This window comes from Leptosomus discolor, chromosome 6, assembly GCF_034619465.1.
Source record: "Leptosomus discolor isolate bLepDis1 chromosome 6, bLepDis1.hap2, whole genome shotgun sequence".
Lineage (NCBI taxonomy): Eukaryota > Metazoa > Chordata > Aves > Leptosomiformes > Leptosomidae > Leptosomus > Leptosomus discolor.
Window position 1 is genome coordinate 23,064,355 of NC_141396.1, and position 15,537 is coordinate 23,079,891.

Below are 15,537 nucleotides of genomic sequence, written 5' to 3' on the forward strand. Positions count from 1 at the left end.
TGGGTTCACTTTGAGCTGCTTGTTCAGGTCTAATTTGGAAAGAAGGCTGGCACTTGTAGCTGCAGTGGACAAAAAAACCTTCGCTGTGGCTCCCCTTTTCAAATGGCAAGGACAAAGTATTTATTCAGCTGTCAAGTGGGGAAAAAAGCAAATTAGTTTTAGGCTGAAACGCTGGACTGTGTTTGCTGCTGTAGTTCTGAGACCAGATGGCGACTTGGACAGCCCTGGGGAATGGGTAACAAGTTTCTCTGGGGCAAAGATCAGAGGCAAAAGGAAACATTCAGATTATCTTGCTGTTCCACTTCCTAGAGCGGAGAAGCCAGTGTGAGATGCATAAGACTGTGTTAGGGAGGGGATTAGCCACTCTTCTTTTTGCAGTTGATGGTGTTGCTGAATCCTGGAGTCAGTTTGTGGCAGACAGCGGGTTTGAGACCTGACTTCCCCACTGAACTGCAGATGTCCCTGAGACGGATAGGGCAGTTTCTCTGCCAGCAGCTCTCAGTGGGCAGCTCGCTGCAGTAAGGAAATCTCCTCTGCCACTTACCCCCTCCAGCTCCCCTGTGTCTTATTTAATGACTGCACATGATTTAGGCGTCTGTTTCACCAAGGAGCTGGGACCTTGGGGCTGGAGATGGCCTAAGGCTACCCAGCAGTGGCCACGTTTGGCTTGTGCTCCCAAAGCTTTTTAAGTCCCATTTGGCCTTCTGCCTCAGTGCGGGCTCATGCTTCTGTTCCCTGCTGTGGCAGTCAGTTTGTGGTGTCCTTTAAATGAGCTGTGGTGGAGCTGGTAGGTAACCAAGCAGATGGGGTGTCTCTGCTATATCTACTTAGGGTGCTCAACTGCCTGTTAAACATGGTGCAGGTTCCTAAACATGGTGCAGGTTCCTGGGGGTTAAGGCGGCACCAAAAACTCTCTTAAGAAGCTCCAGGATTGAGAGTGTCTGAATATCCAGGCAGAAAGCGAGCTGGAGGAAAGGTCTCTGTGCTGGCACCACACACTCTCCATGGAAGGAGTTTTAATTGCACTCAAACATATTGCACTCCAGCGTAGTGTTTTCATTTTGAGTTAATTTTTATCCAGTATAAACAAGATAAGGGGAAAACAAAAGGATTAGGAGGACTGAGTGGGAGGAGTGGTCTGGCCAGGCTGCAGAGGGCCCAGGGCTCTGACTGGGAGCCCACAGCTGGAACAGGGCAGGGGGATGCTGCAAGGCGGCGCAGGAAGCTGTGCATAGCCGTGCCCAAAGGGGCCCAGAGTAGACTGAGGCTGAAGCAATTAGAGTGTGCAGGTCAGAGGGGAAAGGGATGTTAGCAGAGGGGGGCCGGGAGGGTTTGTAGTGCCTGCTAGAATGGTAATGGGCGAACCCAAGCCAGCTCGTAGTTTCTTTATCACCTGCAAGTTCACTTCTGATTTTCTTTCCTTTCAAAGTAGAGACAGCGAAGGAGGAGATTTATTGTGAATTGAAAGGAATGTGGTGGAGAGTCAGACACCTGTTAGATCTTGATCCGTCAAATGGATGAGCAATCAAGTGCAACGGTATGGGGGGTAGTTGTTGCCACACATTACTGCTTTGATGTGCCAGGAGGGGAGAAGTTGCATGATGTGTGCAGGGACCTGGCCATACAGCAGACAAGCGCACATGGCCAAAGTACTTGTGTACTCGCTTTAACGTTTCATTCTCACTTGCCTCAGTACAAGCACCGTAAGCCAGGTACTTGCAGGACTCTTTATCACTGGGAGAAATTGGTGATATGACACTGGTTGTAGGTAACTTTTCTTTCTTTCTTTCCTCTCTCATCTGTCTGTCTTTTTACCGCAGGGAACAGAGGTGGTTGTTACAGCCTGCAGGAAAAGGCCCCTTCCAGTCTTCTCAGTCCTTCCTTGTCTCCAGAGAGTATTGCTCCCCTTAAGCATTGACTCTTGGTTGAAGGGTTGGTGGAGAGGTTGGGTCAAGTTGTCCAATTTCTTGCAATGCCTTCTTTAAAAAGAAGATGTATCACAGTGTAGAAGTGATGCTGCCACTTTCAGAACAGTAGGAAGTGCCCAGGCAAAACACAGAGCCTTGGGGAATGGTGCTGGAACAGTGCTGCCTACACTTCTGCTCTCTGTGCTGTGCCACTTCAAACATGGCTGGCCAGCAGAAGGGCTTGGTGCATTAAGTGCTTTGCAGCTCGTGTTTGTGGCAGCCCTGCATTTGCTTAGCTGTGTTCACCTTCCTTTTCTGAACTTCCCTGGGAGGCCAGTGACCTTGTGCTGCACAAGCATTTGCAGAGCTGATGTGGAGATGACACATCTGCTTGTCAAGCCTCTGGACCCTGGGAATCTCCTGAGTTATTGCAGCTAGTCAGCGTACTCTGAATATGAAAAACAAGTTCCTGCAGGGAATTTGGGGTTCAGAATTCTCCTCCTCTTTAATTTATTTTTCTTTAAGTAAATTGAGGGAACTTCAGCTATTCCACTGACAGGAAATGCTGAAGGATCTATCTCAAATCATTTGCTCAGATCTCCAGGGCCTGAGGGTTTATGAAAGGTTTTTGCTAGAGACTCTCCACCAGCTCTGGGAAACATCTGTTCTGCATTCTGAATGCATTTTCCCAGCAGAGCTCGTTTTAATAAAATCATCACTTTCTCTGTGGTTAGAAAATCCAATGGAAAAGTGTTTTTCTAGGCTAAAAAGTTCTTGACCACTGGTTAATGAGGAAGTTAAAAAGCAGTAACATCAAGTTTGACTTATAGTGTTCTTCCAGGAGCTTCTCTGATGGTCATAATATGACAGAGTTCACCAGAACTGAAGCTCTGAACAGTGATGAGTGTTTGATATTACCTGTACTTCTTGGTTTTGTTGATGCTTTTTTGTAGCCTCTGTTTGAAATCCAGTCTCTAAGCTGTGGCATGTGACTGGCATATATATTAAATGAGACTATGAAAGTGACGTGTTTTAAGGTATAGGCAGAGGAGGTGAAATTATTAATATTTTTTAAAATGTGTTTTATGATGCTTTTTTCTCTTGGTTGTCTCCCAGCTCTGAAATGGCCTTTCCTCCATGATAAGACATATTAGAAAAAGTCTTGCTGTGGTTCAGTCCACTTAAGACCAGATAATTATGTGTACAGTCAGGTTATTCTCTGCTAAATCATAAAAATAGAGAACATGGCAAAGTCCTCAGTGCTCGCTGGGGACTCTTTTGTCCTCAATGGAGGTGACAATCATAGTGGTGGTGGTGGTGGCTATCTTCCAAGTTCCGCTATGGAGCCCTTCCTGTGTGTGGACAGCAACCAGGGAAGGAAGAGGAGATCCAATGAACGTGGGGAGAGTCCTCATTGGTCTGGAGAGGAAAAATTATCCTGGCTTGGAACTGCTGTAAAAGTGGCAAGTTTTGATTTTAATGGGAACTTTTCCACTTTGGAAAAAAGGAAGATGTTACAAGATTCATCCTATCCAAATTGCAATGTAGGAGCATTTGTGTTCTCAAACTGCAATTTTTCACACACTTACAATTCCTATTGTCAGTAGTTGGGTTTTAGACTAAAGTTCTAGATAGGTGTTGTCTGAAAATGAAGCTTGATATATCTCAGGATAGACTGACGTTTCTCCTTTGCTTTCAATTGGGTAACTCATCTTGCCCCAGAGTATTGTTTTCAGATAAAAGCTAAAAGACAGGTGGTGTTAAAATGTTTTAGAAGTCAGCTGCCTCTCAAGCAGCTTTGAGGTCTCAGAGGGTCTCAGTAGGAGGGTGGTGGGTATTTCTAGGCCCACTATGTGTGTCCTGATTTACCAGTGGGCTGCTTAGCTGTTTTGCCTAGCTTTCGTCTTCTTTTTTGGAAAAGAAGCCCCTCGGTTTGTAACCAAGTGGAAGCAAGCACAGAAGCTTTATTTAGTAAGGGAACTGATTGCGCCCTCTTTGGTCATTCAGACTACCTGGGCTTAAAAAAAAAAAAAAAAAAAGGCAGAACATGCACAGCAATAAAAGCAATAAATACCTTCAAACCTAAGTTGCATCTTGTAGAAGACAAATTTTCAGGTCCAATATATTATTGTCTCTCCTAGTCCCACCCACTCTTGTGGGAAGGATGGGTACTGAATGGAGTCTGCTCCCTGCTGTTTCCTCAGGTTACACTTATCCTGTGCTAGCGGTACAAGGGAATGGCAAACAGTACAGTTTTGATGGTATGTTTTGTCCGCTCTCCCTTTCTTAATATGTTGTCTTTTATTTTGGTTCTAGCTTAGTAACCTGGACTTCTTTTAACAAAATTGATTTTTCGTTTTCCTCTTCTGGAAGAGTGGGAGAAACTGCTTTCTTCCCAACAATGCCACAGCCTGCTGCTTTCTGCTTCACTGAACCCTTACCTACCACCTCAGGCTGCCTCGCTAGTTCCTGCAAACAATTTAGGCACCTGTTATTCAGCCAGGATTGCAAGCACCGTGGATTTGTTTCATATTTATGGCGCATTTAAGCTACTGGACATTTCTTTCAGTCAGCCAAACTCCCTTGGCAGTGCTGGGCTGTGGGAAACAGAAAAACGAGTTGTTGTACGAGTGCTCAGTAGGTAGAAGATGAAATATTCCCAGCCTGGGCACAGACTCTCTTGAGTGTTCTCTGCCAGGTCATGCACAGAAACTAAGTTATCTAGTTTGAGAGTCCAGCAGTGTCCTGCTGGGATTGTAGCTGTTAAGCAGGACGAATTGTTACAAAGGTTTCAATCACGAAAACGTGAGAGTTAAAAGAGCTTAGGAGATCTAGTACAGCTGTACCACTTACAGTAACCCGTAATAAGATGAGCAAAACGGGATTGACTTTTTTATATGTAAATGGTAGACCCAAGTCTGCCTTTTTATTAATGTATTGGCTTTCCATGGAGCGTTGTCTCAAACTGAAAATCTCCATTGTCCTCTTCAGTGTTTCTAATGATAATAGGCTTTGATATCTACACAGGCATTTTGTGCGCTGGAGTGGTAGCACTGGAATCTGTTCTGCTCTTGGACGTGACAGGATAGTCCAACAGAGAGGTACAACTTCGGGAAGTGTTGAGGGGGCAACAGGACCTGCACATTGCCTGCAACCTATGTGCAACTGCTTCCAGGTGCAAGGTGCATTTCTTGGCTTCCTTATTTATTGATTATGGCTCATCAGTTACTTATTTTTGTTTTGCTAGGGTCCTGCATTAGCCTTCTCTTGGGAAGAATCAGAAGAGAGGACTACATGTCTGTCAAGTGACTTTAATCTTTGGGATATGTTTAGGTATTTTAATGCTAGGAAATGTCTAAAAGCTCAAGTGAATCAGAACAGGATCTTCCAAAATTCTCATGTACGATTCAAAAACACCCTTGTGGGAGAGAAGGATATGGGTTCTCCCTGTCCATACTAGTGGGATTAGCAGTGTTTGAAAATATCCGGTGTATCTGCACACCCATATTTGGCCTTTGTGTCGCTCTCCCTTTTCATCGGCTACAATGAGACAAAATATGCAAAGATGTTGTAGATTTCATTAGTCACACTAGTTTATTCAAACATCTCTTTTGCATAAGAAACCAAGGCTTGCACTGATCTCTGGGAAAGAATGTGCTCACAGCTTGGAAAAGCAGTCTGTGCAAGTGACACTGCAGCACGGCAGAGGTCAGCAGCTTGGGTGCAGGAGAGGGGGCCCAGCTGTAGGGTTTGGTGCCATCATTTGCAATTCAATCCCATACAGCTCCCTCTTAGGGGAACAATTCATTAAATACAGAGTTGTTCTTTTTTCCTAATTCACCATATAATTCACCTCCCAAGTTCAATTAAGAAGCAATCTGTTTGTGACTGGAAGCAAGCTGCATTTATTTAGAAATATAAAATTATCCTTTGCTTCAGCAAAGACCACATGCCTTAATAATTCTGGTGGTGAATGGCTGTTTGGGGTTTCCTTTAAATGGAATGGGATATTGTGTGAAGAATAGCATACTTTGGGGGGGTGAGAAATCCTGGGGATGTAAAATTTAACTGAGAAGAGGAACTTTTGTTGAGCTTCTGCTTAAGGAAGTGATGAGGACTGGGCATGAAAGAAAACAAAGGGAAATCTTAGGATGGGACACTGAAGCTGGAAAAGAGTGATAGAGTTCAGAGCAATCCATCTTGTTGAATCAGGCTTGTTCCTGTTCACACATCTAGTGGCTTTTGTCCAGTCAAGCTCTGTTAAACTATGGCACTTCCTTTGGGAGACAATCCCCTGATTTAGTGTGTCTCTTGGACTAGGAAGCTTTAACCTATAGTCAGCTGAGAGCCTGGGTATTTTGTTTTCCTCTGGTTCATTTTGTTGCTACCTTTCATCATCCCTTGCCTGGTATTCTAATTAGTTATAGTAGTATAACGTTGGAGAGGTAGAATTTGATACCGTCCTCTCAGCCCTCCTCCAAGGTGTCAGAGATGTACCCTTTTCCCTGTCCTTGCCCCTTTGGAGGGGCTGGAGAAGGATTTGTAAGAAGCCAGCTCCAGAGTAAAAAGAAGAGTTTTCCAGCTGGCAAAGCAAGACTGGCTCAGGAGCTGGAAGATGCCCAGCTGTCTCAAAAGTGGGACATCCCTCTTAGAAGTGTCCACACAGCATCCAGCAGTGCTGTATGACTAATAGTATCTCCCTTTCTGCATATGGTTGTTGACCATGCTCTTTATGCTTTACCTTGCCACCGTGATTGTAGGCACTTGCTCTTGCTAACACTTCTGCAGAGATTGGCTCATTCAGCCTCCCTTCTGCTCACAGGGGACCCACAATACCAAGATGGGGAAGGATGGAGTGGGACAGTGGTGGTGGTATCACCACCACTTTCTTAAGGCTGTGAATGTAGTCTGTGCCAGTTGTATTTATCTGTTATACATTTTGCTATCTCATGTGTTGTGCCATCTCACCCTAGGCACCATTTTTGAGTTCTCCCTCCTACTACAGTCACCATGGAGAGCTTTCCTACTAAAGAGGTGCTGGTTGGTTTTCCGTGTAGAGTCTGTGACTGTTCAGTGGCTTGCTGCCCTCTATAATTGCTCTCTGGCTTCTGTGGTGTTCCCAAGTTGGACCTCCCAAAATGGAAAGCCCAGGAAACCTGGAAGACAAACAGCTATAGAAAGAAGAGCCTTGTTCTTCTCTCTTTCCCCCTCTCTCACTTTCCAACCATTTTTCTCTCTCTTTCACTGCATTTTCTTCTACTGTCCCTATCCTGAAAGTCCTCTTGCTGCTGGACGATCTCTTAGTCCTCCCTCCCTCCCCGCACTCAGAGGCTGTTGGCTACTTAGAATTCAAATCTCAAGACCGTATGACTGCTGATCCTCCCTTGGTGGGACAATCAGAAGATCCCTGGGTAGGGGGCAAAATCATTAAACAATCCGAAATTTTTATTCATTTAGATTTTTTTTAAGAAACTGAAAAATACCACAGAAAAACAATATTGTGAAAATACCTCTGCTTCTTTACCCTTTTTGAAATATTTAGCCTCTCTGAGTTTTGTAAGGTTTTTGGGTTTGTTTTGTTTTTGTTTTTTAGCTTTGCTGGCTAGTATTGGGCAAGTTCATTTAGAAACAGGCATTTTAGGGGAGGTTGAAGATGGTAGTGGTGGGAAGAGAGATTTGAAAACATTTTGTGAACCGAAAAATATAGCTACAAAATCAAGACAAAAGATGTGTAATTCAGGGTCTTTCCAGTGCTCTGAAAACTGCTTTGATTCAAACAGTTATCCATGAGCTGCCTGTGAGCATTCAGAACTTCACTATGTCTGGCACCTTGCTAACCCAGCAGCTAAGTGAATACGAAGTGGAACTCAGTCCTTCTGTTTTGCCTGGTTGTGATTCTCTCTTATGTGCTGCTTATGGGAGGGTTGTCTGTAGACTTTAGGATTGTAGGTACTGGAGTGGACATAACAGTGCTTACAGAAATCAGGCTTTAGCAGAGACATTGTGTGAAGGAGGGAGATCTCAATTTGCTTCCTACAGCACAGGTGAGTTTGCACAGTTGGTATTTCCCTTTATAGTGGACAGAACTATCCTGAAGTCCTTTGAAACAGAAGTGTGAAGAAGTTATTGTTTGTTTTAAATCAATTTCTGGCCCTGGTGACATTTTAAATCTTTTTCCATGGCAGAATGGATCCAGTATTGAGGGAAGATCCTATTTCTACAGCATATATCAGAAAAACTAAAATCAACTACTGGGCTATTGCCAAGTACTGGGCACCTTAGTGGTCAAAGGACCAGTAGGGGCTATAGACAGGGGTATCTGTCTCCATTTCCTAGCAGTGTGACCTTTCTGGGGAGCTAGGATCTCTCTGTGAGCCTTCATCTTGTGGTAGATGATTCTGGGTGCACTGAGCCCCCTCAGCCCTGTTGGTGTGCCAGACAGCCTTACCTGGTGGAGTTGCTTCTGCAGCCCCTGCACCCTGCTGCCAGCAATGATCTGCTATAGCATGCTGGTGGGGAGAGGAAGCAACAGTGCTGCCTGGAGGAAAGGAGAGGATTAGGCACAGTGCTAGTACAAAGAGGCCATGGAACTGCTGTGGTTTTTGTGCCCAATAGCTGTGACATCAAGCAGTGAAATTCCTCCCCCAACATGTGGGTGTCTTGCACATCATGAGAGCATCATGAGTCCGTATTTCATGAGGAAATAGGAAAGCCAGGCAGGAAGGCACTCAGAGTGGGACCAACCAGTCTTGTTTTGGTGACTGAGCTGGAGGGAGCCATCTCCATGGACAAGCTGGGGATCTCCCTGTGCCTGACAGTGCTACTCCAAAAGGGAGGAGTAGCTGGCACTAGACAAAGCACAAGAAATACCCAGGAGCTAACATCGCAATTCTTCCTGCTTTGGTAGCCAGTGGGTATTTGCATCATAGAAAAGGACTTTTATTTCAGATTAAGCTGAATTTAGGCCAGATATATAAGACAAGAGTTGATAAGAGTGTATTTGTCTGAATGTAGACAATTTTTTGTCTTGATGTGTACCTTTTTAAATTTAACAGTGGTACTTACTACTGCTACCTTTCTCCTTGTGTAGCTCCTATCCTCAGTAAATCTCTGCAGAATTAGCCTTCCCTAGAAGAGACTTTCTGCCTATTCAGTATGTGGGGAAACTAAGGCACAGAATGGTAATGAGTTGCAAGGTGTCACTATAAGCTAGGAACAAATCCAGGAAAAGAGCCCAGCTTTATCAGGCTCTTAGCCCCTTCTCCCTGTGCAGGGAAAGCAGACAGTTTCTGTGGCCTGTAAATGGCATCACTGATAGCTGCTCTCCTTCCCATGTCAAAGCTCTGCCTGCCAACTCACCAGGAGATGTGTCTCTGCTCTTTTTTCCTTTGCAGGAGGCCTGGGAGAACAGTCTCTTTTGTCAAGTGAGAACACCACTTCAACCGATTGTAGTAACAAAGCAGTTAAAAAGGGTAATGTGGTACCCCACCCAGACCTTTGGGTATCTTTTATTTACTTTTTTATCCCCTGTAAAACCATGTTTTGTCCTGTGTACATGTGTGTGCCGCCGTACCTAGGGGACCAGCCCTGCCCAGGTGTCTACGTTTATTGCTGTTGGTGAAATCTCTGCCAGGATGAGTTTGCCTTGTGTAGTGTGGTGGGTTAAGCCTAGCCAGCAGCCAAGCACCCACACAGCTGCTCAGTCACTATCATCTTCCTCCAGCAGGACAGATGAGAGAGCAGGAACAGCAAAAGTGAGAAAACTCATTGATTGAGATAAAGACAGTTTAATAAGTGAAGGAAAGAGGAAAAAAACCACAAACCCAAGTGATATAGAGGCAACTGTGCACCCTCATCCATAAGCAGACTGATGCCCAGGCAGTTTCTGAGTAATTGGGAGACAAAACCCTGCAGATTTTATTGCTGAGCATGGTGACATATGGTATGGGATATCCATTTGGCCAGTTTGGGTCAGCTATCCCAGCTGCATCTCTCCAAGCTTCTTGCCTATCCAATGTCTACTTGCTTGGAGAGTGGACGGGGCTCAGCAGAGCACGCAAATGAAAGCCTTGATGCTGTGCAAGCACTTTTCAACAATAGTCTGAACATTGGTATGTTATCAACACTGTTTTAGACACAAATCCAAAATATCGTACCTTACAGGCTGCTATGAGGAAAGTTAACTTCATCCCAGCCGGACCCAGTATATACAGGTAGCCATGACTGTCACCAGGACAGCAAAAACATTTTACTCCAAGGCAGAGAATATAATGCTGGCTGGCTGCTCCTTGCTGTAGACAAGTTTCAACTATACCAGCTTAAGTTTCTGTTCCCATGAAACAGGGCTATCATCCAAGCCAAGTTTTGCAGTTGGCTTCTCCCACTCACGTAGGTAAAGTGTTGCTTACAGGGTCAGTCCAGACCTGGCATCTTACAGGCATTCCCACAGGGTTGCCCTGTTCTATACAAGATGTTTGTAACCCACTGTGTGCAGGAGGGACTGTTGGTGCTTCTGCTTGCAAAGCTATGTTGGTGCTTCTGGTGGCCTGTTTCCACTTAGAGATGGGCTGGTGCTGCTGTTGGCAGCCCATGTCCCTGACTTGGGAAGCAAAGCTATAGCTGGTCTTGCTGATTTCCATGCAAATCACAAGGCCGCAACTGGAGCTTAGATCCCTCCTCTTGGAGCTTCAGAGAGGTCCACCAGCACAGAGGAGCCACTGCCAGCAGTGATGTGTCTCAGCGGGAGAAGGGGGTTCCCCTTGGTGTGACCATTTAGGCCAGGACTCTGCAGGTGTAGCAACCCTTGTACTCTTATTCCTTTGCCGAAGCCCAGCTGATGCATTGGCTGTGTGATACAGGCAGCTATCCAAGAAATGGTGTCTGTGCAGTCCTTACACGTGCTAGTAAAGCCGAACTGGACTGTGGCTGCTTTGAGAATTTGAATGACCCATAGCTCAGCAAATAGGGAGCAAACAGCCAGGAAGCTCTGAATTTTCTGCTGGGTCAGACCCACACCACATTAAAAGTGCAGCTCATGTAAGCATAACCAGTATCTGAGCAGAGATGCGGCAGCACAGATGCAGGGCAAGGTACAGAGTCTGCCTAGAAGCCTGTGTGAATCCTCAGGCAGGTTTTGTGGCCAGCACCAAGCACCACACAGCCAGGGCTCCTCTGCCTTTTTAGCAAGAAATGAGACACGTGTTCTGCTTTCCCTTTTGTATTTTTGCTCCTTTTCATTAAAATGAAGAGATTCAGCATGGATAGAGATTTGTGCTAAGTATAGAATGCCTCAGCTTTTCCACCCTGAGCATCCCTCCTCCAGCAGAGACTGTTTGATCAGTATGTATTTCCAAACAACCCAAGACCTAGCATGTGAAAACAAATACTCTTATGTAACACTTTTCAACCTTGAGTATAGGTTTCAGTCTAAGGGGCCTGCCCTCTTCATCCAAGGCCAGCTCAGATGAGTAGTTGTTGCTGTTATGAAGCTAGCCCTGACAGAACAAACCTTTGTCTGCAGATCTGGATGAGTAGCGTGGATTGAGAATATACAGTGACATCTGGGCTTGTTTGATCCCCTTACTCCTATTCCTCTTTTTTTGTTTAAGTAGTTGTCCCCATCTATGAAGTTGCTGTTGGAGACAGTGGGTGGCTAGAGACAGGAGGGTGTCCCTTTACACCTTTCTGGGAGAATAGGTTTGGCATAGTACATATGGAGGCTCCAAAGCAAGAAGGGCCAGGTTGCTACAGATTAGCTGTCTGTAAATCCCAAACAAATCACTTGCAAATCTGGCTATGGCTTCTGGTTTGGATTAACATCTTGCTTTTTCTTTTTGTTTGGGGTTTTTTGTGGTTTTTTTTTTTTTCTTGTTGTTGTTGTTGTTGTTGGTTTGGTTTGGTTTGGCTTTGTTTGTCTGGTTTTTTTTGTTGTTGTTTTTTCCTGAAGCTCCAGGGTATTACCTGAGGGCTGCACATGGAACTAAAGAGGCTTTAAACAGTGTTGCCACTCTGTCTTGCAGACGGCAGGCAGAACGCAACGCTTGCGAGGAGACTGAAGAGGAAGGAATGTAAAGATGAGTCTGGGATGGATACACACTCCTCTCCCAGAGTGCGCAGGGCAACCACATCCAGGGCTGAGAGGATCTGGCCCGGGGGAGTCATCCCCTATGTGATCGGAGGAAATTTCACTGGTCAGTAGTGAAAACATTGCTCCCTGTTTGCTCAGGGGTGAGTGTCTCAAAATGTGTGGGAGATCTCAGGAGCAGAGTTTCCACACAAATGACTCTGGTCCTTGGGAGCCTCTCTCCTGAGGCAGGGAAGGCATGTGGTTGCACAAGGAATTGTGCTCTGTGGAAGGCTGAGACTGAAGTGTGCAGTGAGATGGTTCTCTTGGAGTCCAAGGAGTCATTGGGTGACTTGGTCACTTTTCCTAATTGCTTCAGGGGCCAGCACCTGTGAGCTGTTCTCACCCACTGTTTCCAGAAAGGGATCCTCTCTGCTGTTGGAAGAGCAGGAGCAGAAGTACCCTGGGTTGCTTTTTGAATCCCCACTCAGAGAACTTTCCCTGTGCACTCTGCTTCCTGACCTGCTGTTTTCTGGGCACCAAACTTCAGGGTCTCTTGTAGGTGTGTGAGGGTGAGGAACAGTGAGCTGTGTCCCATGGTGGATAAGGAGCTGTCTACATTTAGCCTGTATCCGGGGCTCAGCTGTAACAGTTTCTCTCTCACCTGACAACCCCTCACCAGCCAGGAAGGGGAATCGAGAAAAAGAAAGGAGATCCATGGGTTGAAGTGAAAACAGATTTAATGAAATAGCACTAATACCAGCAAAGGTATACAAAGTTATACTCGGCCAAATGAATATGCAGCAGTCACAACAGGCAGGAGAGCAGTGCTCAGGTGGAGGGAGAAGCCAGAGGAGGAGCAGCAGGAACACTATCAGGAATCCCACAAGAGCTCTCCTTCCTCAGTAAAACTTCCTTTATAATGAGCCTGACATTATGGTCCATACCATACCTGTAGCTAACTCACGTCAGCTGCCCTGGCTGACTTGAAACTGCTAGTATGACTTGCCTATAATTCTATTCCAGCCAAACGAGGACAGAAGCTCTCCAAAGTATCCTTTTAAGGATTTTTATGGCATCCCCTGGGCCCTGCCCAAACTAAAGTGTCTCTTGAGGTGCAGCAGATATCGTGCAAGTCTCTTATGTGAAGCAGACAGACAACTTGCTCTGATGCCACCTTTCGGTAGCTCAGTGGTTCCCTAAGGGATTGGTTTCTTTGAGTCATGGATGACAAAAGCTCTGTGCCTCACTGGAGTCAGCTCCTTCCTGTCTCCCCCAGGAAAGGGGAGAGACATCTCCTCTGCCTCCACCATCTCCCACTTAGATTCAGCAGACCTTATTCCCTTGGGATCCCATGATGTATTTTGTCCCAGCACCCACACTGCTGCCAGGAGTTTGTGAAGCCCCAGTGGAAGGGTCTGTTCACCTCCTACAAAAGGAGGGACACATGCAAACTGGCAGAATATTGAGTAGCTTGCTAGCCACAGCTGTCCTGCCACATTTGTCGGAGAACAGCCATCTCCATCCCTCAGGGTCTGATGAGAGTGTCTGCTCTGTGCTACATAAGTTCCACTGCCCTAACCAGTCCAGAGTAGGTAACACCATCCTTCCATTTGGGTGACTATGTAAAAAGCCGCTATTACCATAGCACAGTTCTCTCTTGCATTCAGCTGGGTGTTTTGCCTCAGCTTAATCCCACCCTCTGTATTCCTCTCTGTGTACTTTCTGATGTACTTCTGGCCTTTCTCTGCTCTCTAGTCGCTCTTGAGAGTGGCAGCTTGCTCTGCAGCCCTGTGTGTACCGGAGGCTATGCTGGAAAGGCAGTACTGTAGGGAAGCCTCCTGCAGCTGTGTGCTGCTCTGGGGCATTGCTTCCCGGCTGTCTATATGACTGTTCTGGATACTGCTGAGTGACTGCTGGAGATACCCCACTCCCAGGGGCGGGGGCGTTCTGTGGCCTGTCTTCTTGCTAGTGTGAGACAGGCATAATACCCTACTTCTCAGATGTCTCTGTTCAAGTCCTGAGCTGTCCCTCAGTTTGAGCACAGAGCACAGAGCAGCAGTGTACCTCTACACCTTCTTACACTGCCCTGAGACTGCTCCTATGTAGTTTTTGCTTCTAATTTTAAAGATAAACTACCTGATAAGAGCTTTGCCTTAGTATTGAGGAGCATTTATAGCACTCATGAGGTTCCTGGGTCTCGGAAGGTGTGTGTGGTCGTGTTACATTGCATCATGAGAGCAAATTTGGCGCACCCCTGAGTAGCTGGTGCACAGATCAGAACACCCAGCAGCTCTGCCAGAATGACCTCTACCTAGTGAGGTGACATTTCTCATATGCAGAAATATTGATGTGCTTAACCAAGTTTTCTACCTGTCTAATTAGAGCAATTAATTAGTCAAGCACAAGGAAAGAAAAGGGTGATACATTTAGTACTATAGTTGAAAGTGCATCCCAGATTCCTAGAGCTGTCTACAGGTGTAAGATTGACTGTTGGAAAGCGTGACTGTTCCCCTATCCAGATGAAGCCCATTAGAGATTTTCCTGAAAGCCAGGCCTTCACTGTTTGCTCTTCTTGGATTTCTTTTTCAGGAACCCAAAGAGCTATCTTTAAGCAAGCGATGAGGCACTGGGAGAAGCACACTTGTGTGACGTTTGTGGAGAGAACTGATGAAGAGAGTTTCATTGTGTTCACGTACAGAACATGTGGGTAAGTGGCTCACACACTCCTATCTGTGTTGCACACATCCCTGTAATTGACAAATGGTTTTGTAAGTCTAGCTCTGGTCAGAACAGACCAATGGCTACAAGGGGGAATCTCACAGACGTGCATCTGGTCACTTCCAGTAAGGATTGCCTGGATAATTTAGTATTTGGTCAGAAGAAGGTGCTAAGCTTTTCTGGATTCTTTTTGCTGCGTTAACACTTAAGTGTATATATGCATTTTTATAGATATGCACTTATGTATTTTCTTTATACATGCATACAAACATACATGTAAGTACGTATAGTGTATGCAACTGCTGTCCTGTCCTGGCCCTGCCAGATACCATCTTCTGTTCCTGTGTGTCAGACTTCCTCAGTTCACTGATGTGCTGCATGGGTTCGTGGGTTTTCTTTTCCAGATGTTGCTCATATGTGGGTCGCCGAGGAGGGGGCCCTCAGGCTATATCCATTGGAAAGAACTGTGACAAGTTTGGTATTGTGGCTCATGAGCTGGGTCACGTGGTGGGTTTCTGGCATGAGCACACACGGCCTGACAGGGACCAACATGTCACGATCATCAGAGAGAACATACAGCAAGGTAAAATAGCACTTCAGGTTATTCCATCTGACTTTTGGGTGGGTGGAAACCTTTCTTGCTGGACTTTTGGAAAACTCTAGTGGTATGTGAGCTGGGATGGAGAAGAAGAAATATTGCTAGTCCTTGCCTAGAATGAGGGTCAAAATATTTGGATGAATAGAGATTTTGGATGTCCAGCTGGTATTGTTGGAGCGTAGGAATATATCCCTTTCATTCTAGGCTCCCAGAGGTGGAAGGCGCTTTTTTTTTTAAAATTATTATTT

The 15,537-nt window shown here is 45.7% G+C and overlaps 1 protein-coding gene across 1 annotated transcript in view; it reads left to right on the forward strand.

The window, feature by feature from the left end:
* The window catches only part of TLL2 (tolloid like 2), a 96,700-nt gene that overhangs the window by 45,452 nt on the left and 35,711 nt on the right, over positions 1-15,537 (forward strand). The window contains exons 3-6 of the mRNA XM_086466335.1: positions 9,302-9,379; positions 11,927-12,097; positions 14,563-14,680; positions 15,096-15,274. Of these exons, the coding sequence (XP_086322461.1) occupies positions 9,302-9,379; positions 11,927-12,097; positions 14,563-14,680; positions 15,096-15,274 (546 nt within the window). The remainder of the gene's footprint in view (positions 1-9,301; positions 9,380-11,926; positions 12,098-14,562; positions 14,681-15,095; positions 15,275-15,537) is intronic.